This window comes from Ixodes scapularis, unplaced genomic scaffold (genome assembly GCF_016920785.2).
Source record: "Ixodes scapularis isolate PalLabHiFi unplaced genomic scaffold, ASM1692078v2 PGA_scaffold15__6_contigs__length_5221840, whole genome shotgun sequence".
NCBI classification, from domain to species: Eukaryota; Metazoa; Arthropoda; class Arachnida; order Ixodida; family Ixodidae; genus Ixodes; species Ixodes scapularis.
In genome coordinates this window covers 832,315-859,221 of record NW_024609841.1, presented here as the reverse complement: position 1 = coordinate 859,221, position 26,907 = coordinate 832,315, and the positions used below count along the sequence as shown (strand labels likewise).

At 45.1% G+C, this 26,907-nt stretch overlaps 1 protein-coding gene across 1 annotated transcript in view; it reads left to right on the top strand.

Moving 5' to 3' along the window:
- Nucleotides 1–5,920: 5,920 nt before the first annotated feature.
- The window catches only part of LOC115321591 (connectin-like), a 43,261-nt gene continuing 22,274 nt past the window's right edge, over nt 5,921–26,907 (top strand). Inside the window, exons 1-2 of the mRNA XM_040220878.1 lie at nt 5,921–5,967; nt 6,526–7,520. Of these exons, the coding sequence (XP_040076812.1) occupies nt 5,921–5,967; nt 6,526–7,520 (1,042 nt within the window). The remainder of the gene's footprint in view (nt 5,968–6,525; nt 7,521–26,907) is intronic.

The window sequence follows — 26,907 nt, the reverse complement described above, 5'->3', positions numbered from 1 at the left end:
CGCTGGCGGTGGGGCTCGCTCCAGCACGAGCTGGAGCGGGCAGTTGGATTAAAAGATCGAGGCTGAAACGGACCGCTCTTGTCCTTGCTCTTGATTTCCATCGTAACAATATATATATATATATATATATATATATATATATATATATATATATATATATATATATATATATATATATATATATATATATATATATATATATATATGCGGTACGCTGGGCGTGATGTGTTCTGAGATTTTTTTATTATCGTTCCGCAATGAACAGATAACGAGTCATATCTTGCTTTTATTTAAGCTGCTCCAGTCAGAAACAGCTTGAGAACCGCATAGGGGTACTTAAAGGGGTATTCACACGAGGGAGAAATCCCGGGGATTTCTCCCCGACACGTGCGCATCACGAGACGAAAACGCGAGGCTTTTGCACGTCGCAAAGCCTGACGTTTTCTTCGCGGGATGCGCGTGCCGGGGAGAAATCCCCGGGATTTCTCCCTCGTGTGAATACCCCTTAAAGGGGCGATGCAACAATTTTTGTACTTTGCGGAAATATCGCTTAAAACGGATCCCTGAGGTTAATGACCTATAAAACACGTGTTCGTTTTTCACCCCACGCAATAGAGGTTTCATAAAAAAATTAAAGAAATAAAATTGACCGCATCTCTACCTGGTGAATGATGTTGATTGGGGCGAAGCTCTGGTGGTGCTTGTCTGCGTAGACACTGAGCCGCAGCATGCCGAGCCTTTCGTTCGTTTTCATCCATGTCATAAAGAGAATGTGCGGTATGGAACGTGGTTATATACGCATTTGAACATTTGACCGCAGCGCCCCCTCGTCTATAAACGTTGAGCCAATGCATGCAAATTCGAACGCGATTATATACACATTTGACCGCAGCGCAGTCCCCTGCATAGACGTTGAGCGGCTACATGCAACGTTTCATCCATGACTGCCCAGCTCTTGAGTCACTACCACATCTCAAAGCCCCCTACTCGCCCCGTAGTCGTAGCCGAGTGGTTAAGGCGATGGACTAGAAATCCATTGGGGTCTCCCCGGACAAATTCGAATCCTGTCGACTGCGCAAAATTTTTTTTCATCATTTTTTGTTTATTCTTTTTTTTTTGCCCTACACGAGCACGTGAGCACGTGCTCACTTGCTCGTGAGCACGTGAGCACGTGAGCACGTGAGCTCACGAGCACGAGCACGAGCACCAGCAAGATCGATGTGAGCACGGACGCCGTACGGACAAGGCTAGACACTAATACCCCTGTTACACGGGCACACTTAACCGCGGTTAACTCAGCTTTAACTGCGGTTACCTGGCAGCACAGATGCCGCACTATACCCTCGGACAGCTATTTCAAAAGAAGTGAAGAGAGCGCGTGCACTGCTTTGATGGGTGCTCAAGATGCTCAAGCGCACGTTCGCCCATAGCTCTGACTGCATCGCCGCAGAATGTTGTCGGCAAGTATTGTGCGCTAATTGTGGTTTAGCGTAACTGCAGTTAAGTGCGCCCGTGTAACAAGGGTATAAGTAGCTTCGCCCCTAAAACGAGCAGCGTTCTCCCCCTCAACTCGCAATCAGAACAAGGGGCGGCGTGATCTGGAGCCGATTATATGCCGCCAATGTTGATCATAGACACGCTCTGGGGTTGGAGAAGCACAGGACACGCGCTGGGTTCCAGACATTGTTATGGCTGGGCTATTGTCGTCGCTGCAGCGGTTGGACACGGGCCACTACCCGAATGCTTCTCGAGCTAGCAATTGTCACGAGCCCAAATCGAGTGGCCACGCAATGCTCGGGTCCAATCAATGAACCGCATTCCAATATCGCCATTGGGGTGTACTGCGATCCCCACATTACGTCATCAAATTTCGCAACGGAGAGATTGAATGAAAATGATCGCTTTTCTCCTTTAAATTACACCGCAACAAAGGAGTTTCTTGGTGAATGGCGTTGCGTGCGAGTACCCTTGAGTCCCTCTAGTGCCAGTGAGCTCGTGTTAAGCAAAAAACAAAAACATTTCAATGGAATACCGTTGCACCGCTCCTTTAATATGTTCACGCGCTACATGCTTCCTTCTCGGGCGTTTTGATGGTTAATGCCTGAACACGATTGCCGTCAGAAGGATAAGGAGATTCTCACAACTTGGCACGCCTTGCGCTTCATCGGCTTTCAGTGACTATACAGCGACTATTCGCGGCGAGAAGTTTGGGTATCGCCGCCTGGCGGAATTTTTTCACAACCCAGAGTGAGGATACTTCAATTTCTTCTGCTGGTGCAAGCACGTGCAATGCTAAGTTTCCGCGCTCTATGAAAATTAAAACATAACCTCGTGGGTAGCACGCGCACTACCCATAGTGAGGAAAGCAGAAGCGCCCCTCAAGAGATTCTCACCGCGAATGAAGCCGGGGTCACACTGCGCACACACCCTACAAGAGACAGTCTGCAAACACAAGTCGCTGCAGTATCCGTGGTTCGAATGCCGCGTGCCAAACTTTCCTCATTGAACTCATTGCCATGTGGCATTCGAAGCACGGATCTCGCGGTGGCTCGCATTCGAAGCTGTATACAGACTGTATTTCGTACGAGCTATAAGCAGTGTGACCCCGGCTTAAGAATGACTGACTAGCAATAAATATTGCCACTTGGACTGGAGCCTCAAAAAGGCCTTCTCCATCGCGTTGCAATTCGTTCAAATAAAAAATGACAGGATGGTGACGAATACTAGAGCAATAACAAATAAATGGCACAAGAGAACAACCACCGGCCACCCCCAGAGGTTTCAACGTTTTCGAAGAAGGAAACGAGAAAATTGATAAAAAGGAACGGGAATTTACTATAAACATAAAGCTTTAAAAAGCGCAGGCGTCACGATGAGCTATCAGTTATCTAGTTATCTTTGGTGCAAGAAATTCCACCTCTGTCCTTGTCAGTGATAATGAAGGTAAACAAATGTTTTTTTTTTTTTGTTGTTGTTGTTTTTTTTGTTTTTGTTTTTGTTTTTTTTTGGGGGGGGGGGTAAATCCCCGTGGCAAATGATTCAATGTTTTCTTTTCCAAATCTGTTGATGTGCCCATACAGTATTCTAGTATCACAGAAATAAGAAGTACAGTCACTGCACGTTCGTCCGTGAACGATGATTGGGTGAAAAGGCTCATCTGAAGCCTTTTATGCTTCCAAGTTGTGTTCTCTGAGTCGATGGCTGAAGCATCTCCCAGTTTTTCCGATGTACTGACTGCCGCAGTTTAGTGGACTTGAACAGACCTTTCCCTCTTCGTACTCCGCGAACTTCGTGGCATGTTTTACATTGCACCCTCTGGGACTGTTTGTGGTTGTCCCCGGGGTTCATTTGTTTACCCGACCGAAACTAGCAGACGGAAAGTCCGTTTGAAAGAAACGTCATTCTCGACAGCCCTTGGGAGTAGTTCTGCCGAGATCAGCGAGGTGGCGACTGTATCGCTAGAAAAAGCGAATAATCGGTACACAAGCTGCTGACACCGACCTAAAAGATGAAGAAACGGATGAGCTGTATGTCAGTTTTCACGAGAGGCGTTGTTATGTCCCTCCCAATTTTGGTGGCTCGATCCGGCGTGGGTGGCGCATGCTTTCCCTTTTGTGTAGACCTTTTTTTTTTTTTTCGCTTAACATCATTACGGCGCAACTGACTCATCCTCGACCCATAAATCCCCCGGAGAGGACCACATCCTAAAAATAGCGAGGCTGCAAAGCGCGACCGTTTTCGTCCAGGCGCTTCAAACCCGCTGACAAAGGAGAGACAAATTGTGGTTTCCGGGAAGTTCCGCGCTCATGCGTTAAGCGCTACATATCGCAAAGCGCAACATATCTCAGTTTGTTGCAGACTTATGCGTTTTTCACTGACTTAAAGATTAAAAAAAAAGAAAAAAAGTATCACCGCTGCCGCCCACCTTCCTTTGACGGTTGGAGAGCGATGACGCAAGCTGCAGTCCTCAAATAGAAAATAAACCCGGAAGGCTTGCTTTAGAATAAACGTCATTTATTGATTTTGACAAAATTTACTGTATTTGTTTTTCATTTTTCGGGACTGGGTGTTTTGGTTTCTGTACTTTATATGATTTTCTTCTAGAGGTGGTTTCTTCAAAAATGTTATCATTTATTTACTTACGAGAAAATACACACGTTAAGAACGAGGAAAGGAGGAAGTCAAAATCACTTTTGAAAGGAATAATAATACGGGATTGTTTTAAGAGTATATACTCAAGTCACGCTTTTCACTAAAAATGGTGCAAAAAATAAACAAAAAAACTTGGATATCTGTATTTGTTGCGAAAAATAATTTTCGTGAATCGTTTTTTTTTTTTTTTTAATAATTCGCGCAAATTGATGTGTATTGGGGTGATTTAAAGTACTTGCCTTTGTGAAGTCCGCTCAAGTTATTAAGGTGAAGCGTTCACGAGACGCTCATTTGGAGTTATAAAGTCTGTAGTTAAGAAAATCCAGAATACTTTGGGTCGCAGTTTAAAAAGAAATAAAGCGGAGGATATCAGCGTTGCCAACTGTGCCCCATGAAACGATGCTCGTGCGTCTACATTCGTGCAGAAAACGGTATTTGGCGTGAATGATCTGTGGCAATGAAGTCAAAGCTATGGGAGCCCATGAACTCTCACCTTGCACCCTTCACTGCTTCTGAAGTGTCACAAGTAGTTGTTTCCCAAATATTTATAGAGAAAGCTCAGAGATTGCGAATGTTGGAAATACGTTTTCACCCATATACCAAGTACACATACGCCGCGACACTGAGGCACGAACTCCTGGGAGTTCGTAGCATCTCGTGCCCTGTGTTGCGTAGAATAATTAAGATTTCGCTGAATACATTTTTCCGACTTTGTCATTTGCCGCGTTTCCTCTGTAGATCAAATCGTTTGACTCTCTGAGATCTCCGAGGGTAGAGATTGCTTGAAAACCTTTCATATACCATATTACAGCACCCTTCAGAGCGGCCGGTGTTGTTTGCTAATCTATAATCAAATTTGTTTTAGCTATCGGAGTTTCAAGTACTGCTCCACTGAGTGAAGCAGTACTTGAACCTATAGCAAGATAGATGTTTTTAGCAACGTTTTTTTGCGGGACGAGTGAGGTAACATTTGCACTCTTTCAATGAATCCTCGCTGTGTCCTTCACTCCAATCCTTGCTCCCTAGTTACCACTTTATGTGAAAAATGACTAGCTAATTGCACATTTTAAGGGGCTGCCTATTTTGTTCGAGATTTTGAGAAAAGTAGATCGTCGAAAAAGAGCGAACACGAATAATTTAGTAAGAAAACTGAACCTTAATAACAGGGTTTTAGTACGGAAGGAACCAGCGAACAGTCTCTTGGTACATCCTCTGAGCACCAATTAGGTTAATAGCTTTCGTGAGCCTGCAACCAGGAAAACCGCCAGTTCCAAAACGAACACTTGTATGTCACAGAAACCGAGCGGTGAATCAAGCATGATATCTTTTCGGAAAGCGAACCTTTCTATGAGATAGAATTGACAATAGCCGGAGTGGGGTTGCAATCACCGTGATTATTTTCAGACGAAACTATGCACAGGCGAACGTAACACTCCGAAGGCGCCAGAGCTTCGCCGCAGTTTTCCCATCTAATTAGGCAAGACGGTGAAAAAATAGGCTATAAAACACGTCGGTTGTTGCCTTGGACTTTCCAAATAGCTTTCACATTCGATGCAGTTGGCCATCACACTGATTGCGGTCTTTTTCTGGAAGAAACTCCGAAGATGGCTGTCCTCTTGGTACTATAGCTGAACAGTTGCAATGCTTCTGACTCTCCGGGAATGCCAAGTAGAGCCATCAAGTGAAAATGGGATTCGAGAGGACGGTCTTCGTACCAAGTGCCGCCCGGCAAACATTTAAGCCGCTCAGATTACACTCGTGCTAAAACATGGTTTCTTTGCAACCCGCACCATGCTTTGGTGAAATAGATGCAGGGTGCGAACGTACCTCTAAAACGAATTTTAATCCCAAGCCTGCCCCATCAACTCTTCATTTGATTGCACCTGTATTTCATAGTCCTCTTTATTGCTCGACATTTGCAGAGTTCCTCCATAAATCGGAGCCGTTAACTTGGCACGTGAGGTCGAGGGACGAACCCTCTCAGAGGCTTCTGCGTGTATATTGTACCGCGATGCGCGCGAAGTACAAATCTATCTCTAATCGTCTCAGCCATTAAGGACGGCAATCCGTATTACACTCCAGTGGCTGGCCTTGGTGGAAAAATGAGAGAAGGTTCTTTTGTAACTGCCAGCTGAATGACCACATAAGTGCCATGGCGCGCTCGCCGTTACCACTGCCTAAAATGTTTAAAAATAAACACTGATGACTGGTGTTTGGGATGCATCGTGGGTCAGTTTGCACTCAGGATGATCTAAGTGTGTCGAAGAGAGTAGGGATATTTTGAACGTGTTTACGTATGATACGAATTCTCCAGTTTGTTACGCAAATTCCTTGCAAATGCTGAGACGGCGTAACCCCGGTTCTCTTTTACAGGTTTCCAGCACTGGCTCTTCTGGGTCTGCTCACGCAGACGCATACGTTGACGGAATCCACAGAAGAGCTAACCCTCAGTGTGTGTGAGCCCGCAGACGAGCCAATGTCCTGTCGCTGCGACGAAGTGCGGCACCCCGGCTTGGAGGGCGGCACGGAAGTGACATGTTTCGTGGTCAGGACGTTGTCGGCCGACCATGCCGTCTTCAAGTCCCTGGAAAGGCTACCGTCAGTCGTGGCGATCACCTTCACCGCGTTCGGAGAGAAGTACAAGTTGGACTTCTTGCCCAGTGTGTTCCTCCGTCGGAAACCGCTCCTCGAGCGCCTCAAATTCTCACAGGCCGAGCTGGGCTCTCTGAAGAGTCACTCTTTCTACAACATCTCCAAGCTCGCCGTCCTTTCTCTCGATTCCAACGGGATCACGGAGCTCCAGAAGGATTCTATCGCCCACTTACCACGGCTGAAGAAACTCGAACTGGGAGACAACAAACTCGAGCGTTTAACGACGCGTTCCTTCCCCCACCTTCCCCTGCTGACCTATCTGTTCCTTGAGCGGAACCAGATCGAGGTCATCGAGGACCTCGCCTTCGCGGGGCTCTCGAAGCTGGAAGAGCTCGACCTGAGCGACAACGCGATGACTAACCTGACCGAGCGCACGTTCGAGGGCCTCTCCCAGGTGAAGCGTCTGGACATGTTCAGGAACAAGCTGCGGCGGTTGGACGCCCGGGTCTTCGGCGCCATGCCCCTCCTGTCCGAACTCGACCTCAAGTACAACGAGATCTCCGAGGTGGATCCGGTGGCCTTTGACGGACTCGCGCACCTGACGGTCCTGTACCTGTCCCACAACCGGCTGCGTGTCTTGCCTGCCAACATGTTCGTCGGGGCGCCCAATCTGGTGACCGTGGACCTTTCGCAGAACAGGCTGCTCACGCTTACCTGGAGGACGGTCGAGGACTTGAGGAAGATCGGCGCAGAGTCCTTCGACATGAGCCTCACTGGTGAGCCCCTTTTAAAAAACCGCGGAGATATATATATATATTTTTGCTAGAACTATAAGAAATAAGGTAACTACTTTCAGTTTCTGGATGTACATATTATGTCTTGAAATATGGCGCTGATGCATACCTGTAATGTCAAATGAGTAAAACATGCTAATCCATAAATACAAAACGTAACGTGCGTTACTTTTTAGAGGTAACGGTAACGCGTTGCTGTTATTTTAAGGTAACGTAGGTTGGTAACGGGTTCCTTTTATTTGCAAATAACGAGTAACGTATCCTAGTGAGAAAAAACCTCGAGACAACGAAAGAAAAAAGGGGGACAAACACAACACCGTCTCTAAATTCCTGCGACAAGAGCTTCACTCGGGAGCCATTTTTAAAGAAACGTGAAATCTTTCCTTTGGGCTAACTAGAGCTCAGAAGAGGCAGTTCACAAAACATAAGGCAGGAATCAGCGTTTGATTATTTGCATTAATTTATTTCTTAAAAATTGTATTTGTGAAATCCACATTCGCTTTCCACTCCAACTACAAATTTCTTTTGTCTCGACCCGGCAGTCTCGCAGTGTATTCAAAATGAACAAGAGCATCAGCTCCACTCTAGAACCATCAACTTAGTCGGGCTTGCCGGAAGTTTAACAGGACGAAGTCGTAAAAACTAAAAATAGAAGAGAACAAAAATTAGAACACGTTGCAGTCGACAGCCGTGTCATACCATGAGTAGCGACAAGAAAGAGCCTGTGGCGCCTACAACCAGATAATACTGTACGGGAGAGAAGGGTCATCCGATTACCGGCCATCAGCTCCCGATTCACGGACCCTCTAAGTGTGTTTCTTGACTCGAACGCATCAAATCATTTTAATTTCACAGTCACTATAAAGATTTTATGTTCTAGCTTTACGAGATTACAATTGACGAACGCGATCGATGCAGGTAAGTATGATAAGACGCAGATTGGACGCCATACTAAAAACAAAATTCGATTGAAAGTCACGCTTGTATATATATACTATAGTATTTGCTACGAGGTCGCTGCAGGCGTCGTGACATGACAGTGCATTCGAAGGCCCCGGTTATTGCAGTATTTAGTAGAAAGAACCCTAAATGGAACTCTTAGGAGTCTCAGGGGGAGCGCATAAGCTAAGGAAAGAGAAGTCTTACGTTTCTTATCAAAACGTCGGCTGCCACTCAGAGGCGTCTAGACATATAGTATACGCCAATTTGTTCTCCACGCTACACTTGGTGATGATCCTCACGTCATGTGACCTACGCACCCATTCAGTTTCAGCCTTAAATTTAGGGGTAAACATTGATACCACGTGATCTGACGTCGTGAGACCAATGCACCCCAATTCAGTTTCCCCGCTAAAACTAGCGGGAAAATTAACATCCCGTGACCCAGCGTCACATGACATGTATAGACCAATTCCGTCTAGAAAAAAATGGCGGGAAATTTGATGTCACCTGACCAGTGCTGAAGGTAACGCGTTCTTTTCCCGGTAACGTTGCAACTTACTTCAGAGTTTTAGGGAACCGTCTTTGCACATCCGATAAGGTACTCCATGCCCTCTGGTACGAACTGCGCATGCGCTACCGCAGAAGATTCTCACATGCGCAGTTCATACCGGACGGCCCATCGCACCGTATCGGATGCGCATAAAACGGTTCCCTAAAACTCCCTAATCGCTACTTTTTTAAACTGTAACGGTTACGTGCATACGTTATTGATTTCAAATAACGTGTTATGTAGTTACGTTACACGTTACATATTCTTCCCAAGACTTTTTTAAAAGAAATACACCGTAAAAGATAAGGTAATTACGTTCAGTTTCTGGACTTATATTATACTACTTAAAATATGGCGCTTATGCATATTTGTAACGTCAAAAGAGTAAAACGTGTTAATTTATAAATACAAAAAAGTAACGCTAAAGTAACGTACGTTACTTCTTAAAGGCCGACGTACCAACCTCGGTTTTCTGCAGGGAAGATAATCCTTTTAGCGCTCCCCTCTCCTAAGCTGCGGGGGGGAGCCAGGTTGGGGCAAGATAAAACGTGGAGAGGATATAGGAAAGGAGGTGGCGGGCCAACGTGGCGAGGTGTTCGTCGGCCTTTAACGGTAACGGTAACGCGTTCCTTTTATTTGCAAGTAGCGAGTAACGTATTTCGTTACTTTTCTTCGTAACGCCTACAACGCTGTACATGATCTGCTCCCCGTCAGTTCCATCGCTAAATTTAGCGAGGAAATTGATAAGCATGTGGGTTCTTTGTCACTCCTCAAAGCTTCTGTCAAATGTACTTTAAACTAATTTAGACTATCGCTGCTTAAATACTGCATTTCACTCATTTTCTTACTTTGGAAATAAAGGTCACTGCCACTTTCGTTTTTTACTAGCAGAGTTTTTCGTTTGAAGTTGCACGTATATGAAAATATGATTCGATTTCTAAGGCTAAACGCAGGAACTTGCCACGGAAAGCCGGGTCTCGCGTCGCATCAGGGTCTGGAAACATCCAGCGGGTCATTGTATTCGTGAGCCTCTGTCTCGCTTCGAGCCGAGCAAACGACTCTCCGGGGTTCGCTCAATGAGCCCGAACGATTTTTTTTTCTTTATTTGTTTCGCGGGTTTGCCGCGTAGGGGGCAGAGATAAAGGCGTGATGCCTGACAAAGCCTCTGCCCCCTAAAGTCCAGCAGCTCAAAGTAGTTACATAATAACAGATTCTACAAAACATCATACAGTTAAAATAAAACGAGAGAAACAAGTCAAAGAAACAAGAAGAATAGACACTATATTCATTTGCTAAAAAAAACTATAAACGAGTGTTGGTCGTAAGAAACCAAAAACAGTAACAACAAACAGTAACAACAAAAAACTAGAATGCAATCTTGTGCTCCTCCGACATATCAGCATCACAAGCAGGTTCTCATGAAGGAATACAATGAAAACAAATCTTTGAAATTAGCTATATCTAGTGATTGTATTCTTGGTGAAATACACTATCCAAATGAGAATGCGATTTCACTGCCAACCAGGAAACTTCTACAATCCCTTTTAAAACCAGGTAACGTGTTGTTAAAGTTAATGTTGAAGTCCGTTCTATTTAGAGTTTTAGTTGTTTGAAAAATGAAAGTTTGTTGACCATAGTTGGTTCTTATGGCCGGCATCCTTCGCTTCGGATTTCTAATCGGATATGCACTAAGGCTGTTCGCTGGTGTGGTGTAAAGTCGATTTGTATGTATCCACAGTAAAAGTTTGAAGTAATATATTTGATCTGCCTTAAGAATATTATATTTGATGAAGAGTGGTTGTGTTCTTAAATTTCTGGCATCCCCTTTATAATTTTCACACATTCGTGAGATTTTTTTTTGCAAAAGGATAATTTTATTATAATTCGCCGCCGTCGTCGTTCCCCAGACCAGAATACCATAACAAATTTTGGAGTAGAATAAAGAATAATACAATATGTGTTTTAACCAGGTCGGTATCAAATTTTTTATTCTATAAATGCATCCTGTTACCCGAGATAAATCAGCCTTTAGTTTGTTTACATGGCAATTCCATGATAGATCCTCAGCAAACCAGACGCCCAAAAGTTTTTGTTCTGCTACCTGCTCCAATGTTGTACCTTCGTATATTACTTTAATGGAACTATAGTCTTGCTTATTTGCTGGTTTAAAAATGATATACTTAGTGTTTTTTGTATTTAATTGTAGACGATTTATTTGCAAACATATTGATAATTTTGAAAGATATTCATTAGCCAACTTCTCGACGCACTTTTTCGTCGCACCAGCAAAGAATATATTTGTGTCGTCGGCATACATTATTAGTTCAGGGGAACCTGGTATTGTCGTAATGTCATTCATGTACACGAGAAATAACAGAGGGCCTAAAATAGAGCCTTGAGGAACACCATGTCGTATTTTCAATTTATTAGATGAATGGTCATTTATAGATACATATTGATAACGCTCTGAAAGATACATTTTTATTAGTCTTAGTGCAACCCCTCGTACACCGTAGATTTCAAGTTTTCAATAGAATATTGTGCTGCACAGTATCAAACGCGTTTTGTAAGTAAAAAAAAACTCCAAGAGTCAATAATTTGTTTTCAATATTTTCAACAATTTTATCCTTTATATCAATTAGTGCTTGTTCCGCAGACCTATTTTTCTGAAAACCGTATTGAGCCTGCGTTATTGTTTGGTGCTTCTGAAAAAAAACTCGTTAGCCTGTCATTAATAATGCACTCAAAAATCTTTGAAAATACTGGAAGAACCGAGATCGGCCTATAATTAATAATATTTGCCTCTCCTCCTCCCTTATACACAGGAATTACTTTGGCTATTTTTAATTCTTCGGGAAAATCACTAGACTCTAGCATCATATTTATTATATGGGACAAAATGGGACTTATAATGCCGGCGGTCTGTTTTATATGTAAAGATTTTATTCCATCATCTCCAGCGGCCACATCATTTTTTAAGTTTCTAATTATTCTTTGCACTTCATTTGACGTAGTTGGAATTAGCATAATAGACTGCATCTCATTCATCGTGGACACACTGTTATCTGTGCTGACACTATTCCCCGTGTACGTGCCTACGTTAATAAAATGTCGATTCATTTCGTCTGCTAGTTCTTTATCAGATACATTTCTATTGTCTATTAATATTTCCTTCAAGCTATATCGTGTTGACCTTCTATTGGTTAAATCATTTACGGTGTCCCATACTTTTCGACTATCATTGTGATGATGCAGAAACTTATCTTGATAATAATCGCACTTCGCGCTCTTCAGATCGGTGTTCAGTTTGTTTCGAAACCTTTTGAATTCAGTTAAAAGAGAGAGATCCCGACTTATGATGAAAGCATGATAGTTGCGGTTTTTTTCTTTTATTCTTTCATACAGGTCGCCAGATACCCACGGTTTTCTTATTTTCTTCCTTCTTTTTATCTCTCTCAGGGGAAATGCAGCATCATAATTCTGCCTAAATTTGGTCTCAAAAATTTTATAGGCACGGTCCGTTTCACGTTCTTCGTAGACGTCATCCCAACCTTCTTGTTCTATAAGGCAGCGAAAAGTTTGTAGTGAGCCGTCATTTATTGGGCGGTGCCAAAACGTTTGTTTTTCGTTCTTGTGCTCCCCAGTTAAATAAGACCCAAAGCAGAAGATAGGAAAATGGTCACTAAGGTCGTATAATATAGCGCCAGCTGTAATATGACCACTATCTAGGTTTGTAATGCAGACGTCAAGAGATGTAGCAGTGTCTGTAGTCACCCTGGTTGGCAGTGTTATCACATTGTCACAGGCATACTGATGGATGATGTCGCGTAATTCTCTCGCATGACGGTCACCTGGTCACCTGAACGCCGCCGTGCCTCAAGTGAGGCACGGCGGCGTTCTTTCGGGGTCTGATCGGTCCGACCTTGGGAGCCCTTCCCCGAAATCTCTCGGGTCCTTCAACCAAACTCGGAAGGCGTCTTCGGCGTCCTCCCATTGGCGTGCTTCGGGGAGAGCTCCCGTGACGGAGTACTCGAAAAACGGTGCCCCACCTTCCTCCTCGCGGAGTGGAATTTCTCCCGTAATCTGTGTAGCCGATAAAGTATAGTAGCTTGTTATTGCTACGCGCTATACTGTCCGGAAAACAAGAGGTGACATTACTTTGAGTGTCACTGTCCTACCCGGAGATTTGTCATTTCAATTTGTAAGGGCCTGTACCTCGGTAGCTGTTATAGAAACCCGTGAAAGTAAGAAAAAAAAACTCAGTAGTTCTCTGTAATCATGACTAAACTCCGCCTTATTATGAGGTGGTAATTCATGTCCCGTAAATATGGACACCGTTAGAAAGGGATAGCCAGCTATGCGGAAAAAGGCTGAAGGAGAGGAGATGATGCGTGAGCGGAGGTGGTGTCGGAACGCTGAGCTCTGGTCGGAATAATTAGTGAGTAGATGTGAAGCTAGCTGCCCTTGACTCTACTCACACTCCGAGCGAGTTCGAACGTCGAACAACGCCGGCGTCTGGCGTCCGGCGTTTGGCGTTTGCCTTCGAACACATTCAAAGATTGAGTAGAGACAAAGGCAGCTGGGTGTGTTCAGATAAGGACGGTCATGGTGGTGTCATGCCTATTTTTTGTTTTCAATCAAATTTTTATATGAAGTAGCGAAACCTGTCCACACAACGGAACTAACCTTGGTTTTGCAAGATACTTCATAGTATTCGTGAGAAAAATCAGATTCAAGAGGAGGTTGAAAAAACGATTTCCCCAACTGCGCGATGACGCAACTTTGAAGGCCGGAGGAATAAAGAATACAACTTTCTACACCGTCAAAATTTTTACATTTAATGCAACCATACTTTTCTGCCAAAATTAGTTAAAGTTATTTTATTTGAGCATATTCTTCAAGCGTAATAAAATGTCAAACTTGGCTTCTGGAACAAATCTTACATAATAAGGCATTTTTCGGCGAATTTTTAAGTCGCTTTAAATTTATGTTCTAAAGCTGAAACTTTTTGTGTCGAGTGTTTCATGCTTTGTGATCTTTTAACAAATTAATTAGCGTTATACTGTTGAAAGTGTTTTCTGCATTGTGCCCGAAAATTTCGTCAAAACCGAAAAAGTCAAAATTTTGCGATTTTTGAGCGGCAATTAAAAAAATAATCATTCTCGATTTTCTTTAAATTTTACCCGATGGGACCTTGACGACAGGTAATTACAAATCTGCAAGGACTTGTTGCATTATTTTGTTTTAAAACAATAAAATAAACGTGTAACCAGGTAGTGGTCGCATCAATTACAGCTGTGGCGTTTCCGTCTTAACGATTAGTGGTTCACGAGCGACGCATGCCACAGTATTCGTACTTGGTCATATTAATGCCCAGGTGCGATGAATCACTCTAAAAATAACACGTGAACTTATTTTCATTGTTGATGTGGCTGGTGTTGCCAATGAATACTGAGCTTTACGGCGAATTCGATCCTTATTAGTGTGTTCTACTTGGCTGGTTAGATGCTCATCGTGCTACATTTTCAAATTAGTCATTTAATATCAGTACTTGGCTGACAAAATAATTTGATTCGTCGTTCTAGGCACCGCTAGGTTTGAGCGATGTTACAGGAGCTTTTGGCCCGACCGATGGAGGGTGTGGCGTGAACGGAAGGTTAAGCCGTTGGTAGATTGTGGCATTGTCACGTATGGCGTAACTGGACTCCAAGCCGGAGCATAATTGAAGACGGCGCCGGAGGAAAACAAGTGTTTTTTGAGGCGGACTTGCCAAAAAATAAGTAATAGCCCAACCCCCCACCCCTTACGGCAGAAAAGGAGGCCGAAGGTTACACCCGCACGCGACGCGCAAAGGCGATCGGATCTCATCGACTCGTGGCGGCGATACGTGACACCCGCAGCGTCCCTGCGCGGTGTAACAAAACCGGCCAGGCTTGTGGCTATAGTAAACAAAAAACCAAAGTCATTCCTCGTGCGGTGCCACAACCACCCCTCCCCACGGAAGAACAAGCAAAGAGAATGGAAGGGGGGGGGGGGGGAAGGATTCCTGGAGAGTTTTGCCGGTGCTAGCAGACTGTACACGAATGTACGAAATATGTTTGATGCATGGGTCTGTTGTTGTGTCCGCTCCAGAGCACATTGAGGATTTTCCGCTTATGGTCCAATGCAGCATCTTTACGCGAGGAGCTATTCCGCTATTTGCGACAATCTAACTCATGACAAGGCGCATGCATGCTTAGCCTTGTCAAAAATTAAGGCACACCTCGAGGACAACGCATCAATCTACTCTCGCCTCACTTACGTTAACAATGGAGCGGCCGCTCATTTTAAGAACCGGTACCAATTCCACGAGTTGCAGTACAGTGAGCTCCAGACGACGAAGTGGATCTCTTCGGGAGCAGGAAAGGCAAGGATGCATGCAACTGGAAAGGGGGACTTGTAAAACACCAACCCACCCTGCAAAATTTGCAGACGCCTGCCTGCCACTGACGCCATACAAGGTGCGAGTGGGTTTGTACGGGCACTGGAAGGGGGGAGGGGGGGGGGGGGAATGAAAAACGTCTTTTTGCTCTACGTGGATGGCGAGCTTGAGGCATTTAGAGAGCGAAAAGAACTGGAGTAGAAGGACGCCAAGAGGGTGCCTAGAATCCAGTCGCTTCACATGTGAAAATATGAAAGATCAGGAGAATTTCTTCTACGTGGCACACAGCGCGGACTTTGAGTGGAAGAAGTCCTGAGTCCCCTGAACGTGTTCTAGGTTACTTATTTCACCAAATCTGGCTGCGCCCGGATATATTAGAGACTCCTCTCGTCAAATTTCCCGGAGACCGACCCAGGCGTACACCACAGTTTTTCAAATTCCTAAGCCCTTCAATATACACAAGACCCCGCGGGACAAACGGTTGGAAGGCTTCCCTGCAGCTCGTTTGATATGTCGCGCTTCCAACCACGCTCTTTTCGTCTCGTACGAAATGCAACCTGTGTGAACACAAAGTCTGCTCTAGACTTGGAGTCGTGAGATTCGATCTACGAAAAGCGGATCGAGCCCGAGAAAAGCGACGGTGGTTGGCCAGGTCTGTGCTGGGGAAGCCTTCGCAAGAAGTGTGTGTGTGTGTGAGAGTGTTTGGTTGGCTTCATCGAGCTGCCCACTAGCCCACCGTAGAATCCACCGGTACCACCCCCTCAGACAATGCAAGGGAAGGTACCGATGCCGGTACAGATTCGTCTGGCGTCGCACCAGGCTCGAGGAGGAGGAGGAAAGAAGAAGGGAGAGGAGAAAAGAGGGAAGGAGAAAAGGGATAGAGAGAGAGAAGAGGAGGGGGTGAGGAGGAAGCGGGGAAAGAGCCCCCAAAAAGTCAGTTGTGAAAAAAAAAAGAAAAGGAAAGGGGGCATGCGGTTGGGGACGTTCCCCGCAGATTTTTTGTGGGTACTGTAACAGATAATGGGGCCTATTTTTCGGGTTTTCAAGAACCTACTAAATTAATGCCGACACTCCCGGACAATGACAGATTAGACACTCCCTTCACCCGCTAGCTCCTCAGTATTGCAATCTGGTTGGTAGTAATTCAGGATTTTAGGAGTTCAGCTTTCAATTGTCTAGTACTTGTTTTCCTTCTGTGTATTTGCTAGGTAAATTTGTATTTTTCCGCCCGCGCACCGGCTGGGTAAAGTGCTAATACTATTTATTGCCACGCTTCGATACTTGTGAACCCCATTATATTATTTATCTTTCTAATTAAATGATCGCTTTAATTAAACTCCCGTTGTTTAAAAGCTTGTGTTACGTCCTCTTTATTGGCAAGGCCTCACCGCGGTGTAGGCCGGCCGTCTGGTCAGCAGATTTTTCTTCCTTTTCTGTCTATAGTGAACCACGAACCTGTGCGCGTGTGACGGCTTACGGCACTTGGTGGCGGCGCGGGCTGATTCTCACAAAGAGCGTTCTAATTGAAAATAGACACCTGCAGGTTTTTGCACTATATGACTCTCTCGAAATTTTATAAAAATATTTCCCCAGATCGATAACCCTCTTGCCCCCTCAACCCAGTCACAGATCATGACTTTTCTCATCGCGGATGAAGCGTCGCAGGAGATCCTGTTGGAGCGACTTGAATATCACCCGAGCGCACACTTGGCTGTTGCCTCGGACATTGAACCGCTTACGCTACCTAAATCTCCCCTAACTCAACCTTGATTTCCCATTCGCCATTATTTTTCGAGACATACACTGTTTTCGTTCCGCCCTAGCCATGCGCGCCATCGGTCGAGGCAGAAGTTTCCGCAATGTCGCTCGTTTAAGTGATGCCTGGTGAAATGAATTAAACTATTTTGTCAGCAAGCTTTCGAGTGGGGCCTATAAATACGAATAAAATGTTTTTGTCAGTCCGGTACCAATCTTAAAGTACTAACTTTAAATGGTAGCACAGTGAACATCTAACTAGCCAAGTATAATACCCTAATAAGGATCGTATACGCGCCGCAACGTTCAGTTTTCATTGGCAATAGCAGCCATATCAGCAATGAAACCAAGTGCGCGTGCTATTTTTATAGTGCTTCATGACGCCTGGGCCTTAATATGACCAAGTACGGACACTGTGGCATGCGTCGCTCGTGTACCACTAGTCGTTAAGACGGAAACGCCACAGCTGTATTTGATGCGACCACGACCTGGTTACACGTTTATTTTATTGTTTTAAAACAAAATAATGGAACATGTCTTTGCAGATTTGTAATTACCGGTCATCAAGGTCCCATCGGGTAAAATTTAAAGAAAATCGAGAATGATTATTTTTTTTAATTGCCGCTCAAAAATCGCAAAATTTTGACTTTTTCGGTTTTGACGAAATTTTCGGGCGCAATGCAGAAAATACTTTCAGCAGTATAACGCTAATTAATTTGTTGAAAGTTCACAAAGCATGAAACACTCGACACAAAACGTTTCAGCTTTAAAACATGAATTTAAAGCGACTTAAAAATTCGCCGGAAAATGCATCGTTATGTAAGATTTGTTCTGGAAGCCAAGTTCGGCATTTTGTTTTGCTTGAAATATATGCTCATATAAGTTAACTTTAACTAATTCTGGCAGAAAAGTATGCTTGAATTAAACATAAACATTTTGACGGTGCAGAAACCTGTATTCTTTATTCCTCCAGCTTTGAAAGTTGCGTGATCGCGCAGTTGGAAAAATCGTTTTTTCAACCTTCTCTCAAATGCGATTTTTCACACGAATACAAGGAAGTATCTTGCAAAAGTAAGGCCTGTACCATTGTGTGGACAGGTTTTGCTACCTCATATAAAAATTTGATTGAAAACAAAAAATAGGCACGACACCACCATGACCGTCCTTATCTGAACACACCCAGCTGGTTTCGTGTGTAGAGCCCTGCACGGGCCGGATTTTCTAGGCCCGGCCCGACACAGCCCGGCAGAGGCACGGCCCGGGCCCCGCCCGAGCCTGACAGTATGTTTAATTTCTAGGCCCGGCCCGACACGGCCCGGAAGAGACATAGCCCGGGCCCGGCCCGGGCCCGGCAGAATTTTTAGACAGAAGTTCGAGCCCGGCCCGAGCCCGACAAAAATGTTTTAAATATAAGCCTGAGTCCGGCCCGAGCCCGACAGTTTATATTCATGAGCCCAAAAAGGTTTGCAGGCTTTAACCTCAAGACTGTCTAAGCATAAAGTGAGCATATTTGATTTAAATTTCTTTTGGACTTGGATCGAGATTTTCTGAGACAATAAATATCCCGACTTTGTGTAATTTTGAGAATATTGGCCAAATATGCAGTGTATAAGTGATTTAAAGAAAAAAGGGCCGTATTCTTCATATACGCATTTCTTGAACAGATATCCGGCTTTTCGTTGTTCGATTCGTTTCAGAGAACTTTCCTCTCTACATGTTTTTGTGAAGAAATAATCAGAATCACGCTAGTGCATATTCATAAAGCTGTATAAGAATAAAAATGTCTAGTTAGCTTATCTTTGGCGGCATAGTAAGGCTCCCTGCACAAAAGCAAAATCAGGCTCACGTTGTTTTTGTTGTGTTCAGTTCGAAACGCAGAGGAAAAATACGCTCATGTTGTACCCTGCGACTGGAGTGTCCTCGGTTTCTTGACCATACTTTCCCACTATGATGGAGGAATCCATACGTTTCCTTTTATCCACGTAAAAGGTTTCCAAATGCAAGACGTCTTTTTTTTTTTTTTTTTTTTAACAGCAGCCTAATATTTTTGCACTTCGCTTGTTTATTTTCATTGAACCAAGAAGATCAATGAGCACCTTTTTTGTTATCAACAATTTCAAATTTGTGGCACACGACTGCTCAGCCACGGCCCGGAAAATATTTTGTTCAAGCCCGAGCCCGGCCCGGGCTCGAGAAAATGCGTGCTACCCGGCCCGAGCCTGGCCCGCGGGCCGGGCCGGGCTCGGGTTTTCGGGCTGGCCCGGGCCCGTGCAGTGCGCTATTCGTGTGTATCCCATAATCATTTAACCACAGCTCGCGCTCTGGTGTCTCCGCGTGTTCTAATAATTTCCACTCCCACATTTTCTCTCCGTAGATTGTCATATTTCTCGGGAACGAACTGGGTGGATGCATGTAATTTTTGTCTCAATATTAAAGACGACTCACATTATGAATGATGTTTCTTTTTTTTTCTTGTTTTTTGGGAGGGGGGGGGGGGAGGAGGTACCTATATTAATGAGGCACGGCTGGAAGAACGAATGCTAAGCCATTGTGTGCCAATCACAGGAACAGAGCGAAGCATGTTACAACTCCCAACGGGTGTCTGGCTCGCCAATGCTACACCGTCATATGCCTCGTTCCGGCGATTTGATTGGCTCCCTAGGGCACTAACTTTGAACATTTTTCGTATACTGAAAAATAGTATAAAACGTATTGAACGAGGAAGAGTGTTTCCATCTTTGCCGGTTCTCTACCAGAGACGACTGAGAGGCCACCCTTCGCATCTCCCTGCAGATAGGCATTTTGCTCGATGAAATGCCAGAATTCAGTATGCAACGGGGCAGAAAAGCACGTTTACCATCGCTACTTCAGAATTCTTTCGTGCGTAATGAGTGTGAGTCATACAACGTGAGCCACGTGTAATGCCGTGCTTTTATCATTCGCTTATCAGGAATATTGACGCTTGAAACTGCGCCGTCACCACAATATTGCAACTGAAACCACATACATTGGTTTTTAACTGCAGGTAACAAGGCTGAATTCTTTTAATACAAAACGTCTACCAAAGTTAACTCTCGTTTCTCCTTAATTTGTGAAGCACGTGATACGGTCTAAGAGTGTTGGCCGGCTGCCAAACACCTACGCGGCGATCTTCTCCGGTCGCACGATGCAACTGCGATGAAAATTACACAGGAGGACACTTGAGACTGGTTACATGTAGGAATCCGAAAGCATTATGGTCCCGCGTGGTCGCATTACTGTCCGCCACAGGAAGCACACAACGAGCACAGATGAAGTCCCAAACGCACCTTTTGCAGACGGCGCTTCGGCGGCGATATCACGCTCCCCCTTTGCGCAGGCGCGGCGCTTCGCCGGCTTCATGGCTTCTGTGACGAAGCATCTGCGTTGCTCTGCTTTTGTTTGTGTTTTATTTCTGAGGCGCGTCCGCTTTGACCTTGGGCAGCGGCGCCCCCACCGGCTTCACGGCTTCCGTGAATAAGCGTTGGCGTTGCTGTACTTTTCTTTGCGTTTTATTTCTAATGCTTGTCCGCTATATCTTGAACAGTGCGTGCTTGATGACGTATTTTCGTTTCCATCTTTTGGGCACAACACCGACGACGCCTTTTCGCGTAATGAAACATATAAGGCTTTTAACTTAAAAAAAAAAAAAAAGCAGAAACAGAGTGGAGGAGATGCTTCGAGAAGATTTCGCCAGCCGCGAAAGCGTTGAGAACAACAAGTGAACAGTTCAAAGCGAGGACGTGGCGACCCCTGACACAGCATCGCGTGCCTGGAAGGCTGAAAGTGCTGTATATGTTATTTGCGTTCCTTGTAAAACGCAATTCTGCATATATTATGACGAAATGATCAATAGATTGAAATACAACGGCAGTATTTGTTCCACACATGGGCAGGGTCATAAACTCTCTAGAAATATCGTGTCTGTCATGTCACAAAATCCGGAAGAACGAAGTGGAGACTTTCGTGCTTCCCCTTTGGGAGACATCACCAATCGCGAGGGACGTGTGCCTCGGCGACCGAGACGATAACTGGAGTGACTATAACCGACGTGCTAACCCCTGTAAGTGGCCTCAATCGTAGATACCCGCAGGCGAGAAACAAAAAGGAAGAGGGACGCCGATTATGATCAGTGCTGATTGTTTACGTCACGACCGGAGTGGTCCGTCTTGTGTTTGGAGTCTTTGGAGGGGTCCGCCTCGCCCTTCCTCGCCGTCATGGGTTTCGTCTCGCAGAAGGTCTCGAGACGCACGTACTCAGTAGCTCGTGCCCGTATGCCGCCTCGCCATGACCCCGGAACACCAATCACGGTTCTTCCTTTTCGGGGCCCATCGATTATATATATGTTTTCTTTTCTTTATTTGTGTGTGTATGTGTGTGTGTTTGCGTGTGAGGGGAGGGTTATTTTTATGTAATTTGATCTCGTTGCGATATTTTGATCGTTTGTTGTGTATTGTCGGTATATCTGTGTACTGCTCACATCTGCTATAGCCCCAATGAGATAGATACCTAGATAAAAAATAAATATAGCCATCCTTTTGTTTTTTGTAGATGGTTGAGCGTGTTGGTTTCTAATTTACGATAAGGAAAAACCGACATTGAAGACAGAAAAGACAAGCTTTCGACTTTCAACTAAACGTTCACTAGCTCGACATCGCCTCCTGAAGCTCGACGGTGGCGTCGGGGAGGTTGAGAGGGAGGATGGTGGGTGAGGGAAGGGTGAGCCATGTGGCCCTGCTCGCAGCTGCGCGTGCACGGCGTAAGGTGAAGTCTGCTGTGTGTCAATCGACACGTCGCCGGTACACGCAGGCCCGAGTGTCGACGGTGCCCTCTTGGGGAAAGGAGGGAGGAGGGGGGACGGGCGCAGAGAAGAGGACAAGGTGAAGATGCACCGGCGGTGCTCTTTTGGGGAAGGAAGAGAAAAGGGGGGGGGGGGGGGGGAAGGGAGTGGGCGGAGAAGAGAAAGAGCAGAAGATACGGGAATTCGGACTTTCTTTATGTCTTTGGAGGAACTCTTTCACCCCGCAGGAAGCGAATTTCTCGATCGGAAAGAGAAAAGGATGGGCTGGACAGGTTTGAGACAGAAGATTTGATATGTAGAGACTCAAGTATTTCTCTGCCGAACCGAGATGTGTGCCCGCCGAGAAGTTTGGTTTTCGAAAACTCGGGGGTGCACGAGGGGTAGTTTTTGGCGTGAGCCACGACTGGATGAAAGGAGTCGGAAGAAGGAGACGAGATCTCCTTGGCGTGCTCCCGGAGACGGTCATTCACGCGGCGCCCCGTGTGACCGATGTACTCGGCTCCGCACGCAAGAGGGATATTATACACCTTCTCCCTTGTGCAGGGCCGGAAGCACCGCACGTGTCTTTTTGTGCATGAGGGAGGGAGTTCTGGGTTGGTGACTCGCTTGCACGTGCCTCCCAATTTAAATTTACATGTGAAAACAACCCTGGTACCGAATCGATGTGCAATTGCGCGCAGTCGGTGTGCCGTAATTTGGGAGTAAGGAATGCAAGCAGGGCGGGCAGATCGGGTCCCAGAGGGGGCCTTCTTTAGGCGGCTCCTAGACTGCAGGATGAGCTTCTTGCTGATGCTGTCTAGGAGGTCCACCGGGTAACCCGCCTTCCAGAGCCTGGTTGCCTGCAGCTATAGGACTTTCGCAAGAGGAGGAAAAGAGAGACTGAACAATTCCAGACTTAACGGTTTTTGAATGATGGCTAGAGAAGGGGAGGGCAGGTTTCTGGGAGCGCTGTTGAAAACACCAGCATAGACCGTTATACGAGTGGGTTAGTCGAAGATCGAGGAATTGGAGGGCCTCCTGAGTAGGGTCTTCCCTTTTGAAGGTGAGGCCGTTGGCGTTAGTATTGAAAGCCTGAAGGATGAGGATATCTGAGTTGGATACAGGGTGAAGAACGAGGTAGTCGTCAACGCACCGGAAGATCTTACATTCATTACCCGAGCCAGCAAGATGCTCCTGCACCGCGCGATCCACGAAAACAGAGATAAATCCCGCTGAGGATTGGCGCGAGGCAGGAACCGATACAAACGCCCGACCTCTGAATGAAGACTCTTCCCTCGTGCTCAACCAGAGTGGAGCTCAGGTAGAGCCAGAGGAGATCGAGGAAGCCTCCGACCGGGATTCCGGACGCGTTTCGGGACCTCGTCATTCCATGCGGGTCGATTGCCTCGGACACAGAGCTCAAAAGAATTTTGAGGTCGAGATTGTAATGCATGTCCTCGACATCCGGCAAGAACATGTTGTGGTCCTGACTGGAGTGCAAATGTCGGATCAAATCAATCACTTTAAGGGAGCCCTTAATCCGGAAGGGGTGGGGATGATCAATAGAGGAAAGTTGCTTTTGTTTGAAGAGGGCGAGAGGCTTTAGCTAATGCTCGCACCTATTTTTTAATCTAATACTAATAATAATAATATTATTAAAAGTAATAATAGTAATAATAATAAATTTATTCACAATATATTCCGAGTGCTTTTCGAAGATTTACAAATATTCCTGAAAATCGTGTGGTTGAGAAATATAAATTTTTTTTCGGGAGCAAACTGCGTCTCGGCGGATCCAAAGGATTCCAAAACAAAACATACTAATAATCTAAATAAATAATCTTACCTAAAATGAAATAATTACCCTCTTAATGAGTGGAAATAAACTTATGGTTTCAGTTAGAACTTGCTGAGCATTATCGAAGATTCCTATATCTGTCAATTTTCAGACGGCTGACTGCTGCTGCACGTGGGAAGTGCGGTGATGCACTAAAGCGCAGCAGGCGCAAGGCCGGTGATGAAGAAACGCGGATGATTTTCCTATTCCTTGAGTGTTCGCATCACCGTCCTTGCGCTTGCTGCACGAGTTGCACATTTAGCGCCCCTTTGCACTTCCCCAGTCCTTCTAGTTGTTCTAAGATTGTTCGATGTAGGGGTTTTCGATGACGCTTGAAACATTTCTCATTGGAACCATCCGGTTTATTTTCCCAATTAAAAAATAAATTATAGTGCCAATTACAATGTCCTCTGCAATCGTCCGCCATGGTTCGCAGTTTGTTCCCGAGAAGTTTCTGTTTTTCTCGAACACCCTTTCTTTAGGGACGTTTGTAAGTCCTCGCAAAAACACCCGGTATATACATATACATACGGCGGGATCTAACTGATTCCCAGCCCTCCCCCCTCCCCCCCCCCCCCCCCCCCCCCGCAGATGCGCAGCGGTACAAAAATAATTTTTATATAAATATTTCTTGACAAACGCAACAACAACGAAAGAAAATATCAGCAAACAATAAAGTGAGGAAAAAAAGCTTTAAATGGCCGTTACCTTTCATATGGATAAAATATTAATACACGAACGCTGTAGAAGTTTATTCACTGTAGTGTAATTTCGACATCAAGGAAGCTAAGCAATAAACAACAACAAATGTTTATTTTCAATGATAAAATTTACAAAGTTCACGTGAGCTAGGAGATATCTTCTAAAGCAACCGTAACATGAATATTTTTTTTTTCCGCACGCATCCCATTTCTTAGACCATGCAACTGTGAGGCTCACATTCTTGTTCTTTTGACCACTTATTATCCCATGCAAAGGAACGGTCCTATCCTTTTATTGATGCAAGTAAGAAAAAATATCTTTTTAAGTTAATTCATCTGTCTAAAAGTGAGTGTTGTCGTATGCCCACCTGGCACCTTGGACCATGACGAGTCACGAAAGGAACTTGTAAATCTCAATTCACAGCTTTTCCTTTATTCTTCTTATTATTTTTTTTGTGAGCGTGGAAGAGAAGGCCTAACCAGCCCTTTAAACCGAACTTGACAGGTGTGAGTCCTAAGGCCTATCCTCACATGCAGCGAAGCGCTGATGTAGCGCTGCTCAGGTCTCATCAGCTGCCTATCATCTGCCATAAGCAACAGTTTCGACGGTGCGATACAAAGCTGGTGAACGCTCCCGTCAGCACGCGGTTAGCGCGAGGTCAGCGCTAGGCTTGCGGCGCTTCACTGCATGCGTGAGCAGACCTTTATTGTTCGAGTCGCCAAGTCAGTCAGATCGACTTTATTTGCACCAAGAGATGGAGTAGGAGCCGGTCAGGAACCCGCTAAGGAGCCCCTTCCATCTCCCCCTCAGAGGACGGCCAGGATCCCTTGGACCCCGGTGGCGTCTTCGGCCAGACGGACGACTTGTTCTTGCACTTCGGGATCTGTGCTGAGCAGGGTTATCTCCCAGCTCCCTAAGTCAGCTAACTGCCCCAGTATTTTGTTTTCATTTGCTCCACGATCTATCCTAGCGCATTCCCATATTATGTGATTCAAGTTAGCCCTTTGACCGCATAAATTTACATGCTTCCCTATATCTGTCCGGATACCATCGGCTGATCGTCGCCAAGGAGCACAATTACGTGTGTCGCCATGCGCCACCAGAGTCGCGCAATGGGCGCATCGCAAGAGCTCGGGTCCTCTGCGTCAGAGCTTCGAACAACAAGCAAACATGTTGTTATTTCAGCTCCACTTCGACTGAACACTCGGTCGCCGTTTTCCTTATTAATTTCAACACGCGGAACACGCTGATATCCCCAACACCACCGAGCGCACAAACTGTGGTCGTAGGTCGGGTAGCGGAGTTCAATAAAAAAAAAAGTAAGCAAAGGTAGAAGCACTCCATGCCTGCAAATTAGTTGACCTCACCTTTTTGATTAGTTGACCTCACGATGAGTTGACCTCGCGATATCGCCTTTTTTGACGGAAACTCGACCTACACAACCTAAGCACCTCGGAAAACCAAACATTACAATCAACGTTGCCTTTTCTCGAGTAAAAATGCAACCAAACATTGCAAACACACCATTTTGCGGGAGTGATTTGATTGTGTTTAAGGTAATCTCTACCGTAGCTGACAATATATGACTTAATTTCTACTTTTCATGCATCGACTATTGACCAAGCGCGCGGAAAATCCGCCTCAAATCCTCGAAAACTGTTGATTTGTACATAAAAAAAAAATACGGCACTGGATATCATTGACCCGGGATGGGCAAAATACACGCAAATATGTATCCAAATACAAATACGAAATACTTCGTCAAAAATGTATTTAATTACAAATCTAATTACATTCCCAAAAAAGCATTTAAGTACAAGATACAAATACAACCAAATGTATTTGGTCTCCTCCAAATACTTTTCCAAATACATTCCTCAAAATTTGCGTCAGCGACTTCAGGGCACCTGCATCGGGTTTCTGGGTATCTCATTTTAATTTTGCGTCGCACAGTCGGGAGTTAGTGTGCGAGGCTCTAGTAATGTAATCGAAATATAATCACAAGGAATGTAATCAGCTTCGACGTAATAGGTGAACAAAGTACAGAGCTTCAATCAGCTTTTTTGTCGATTATATTTTGGTTTTAGACCCAAAGAACCGAGACGACCAAGGCGCGCAGCCTTGGTCGTCTCGGTTCTAGAGAATTTTTTGTTGTTGCAACTCGCACCAGTTACGAAAACCTGGACGACCCGCGCATTTAGAATGTTCCAGGCAAAAATATCGATGGAAATCAGGCTGGAAAGCATCACAAGTTGTCGCAGGCACTTATTTAGCCTGTCTGCCTGTGAACGTTGATTTCGTCACTATTCTTGCCCTGGACTAGCACCGTAATCATAAAATAACTAAACGCTTGTGCTTGATTGA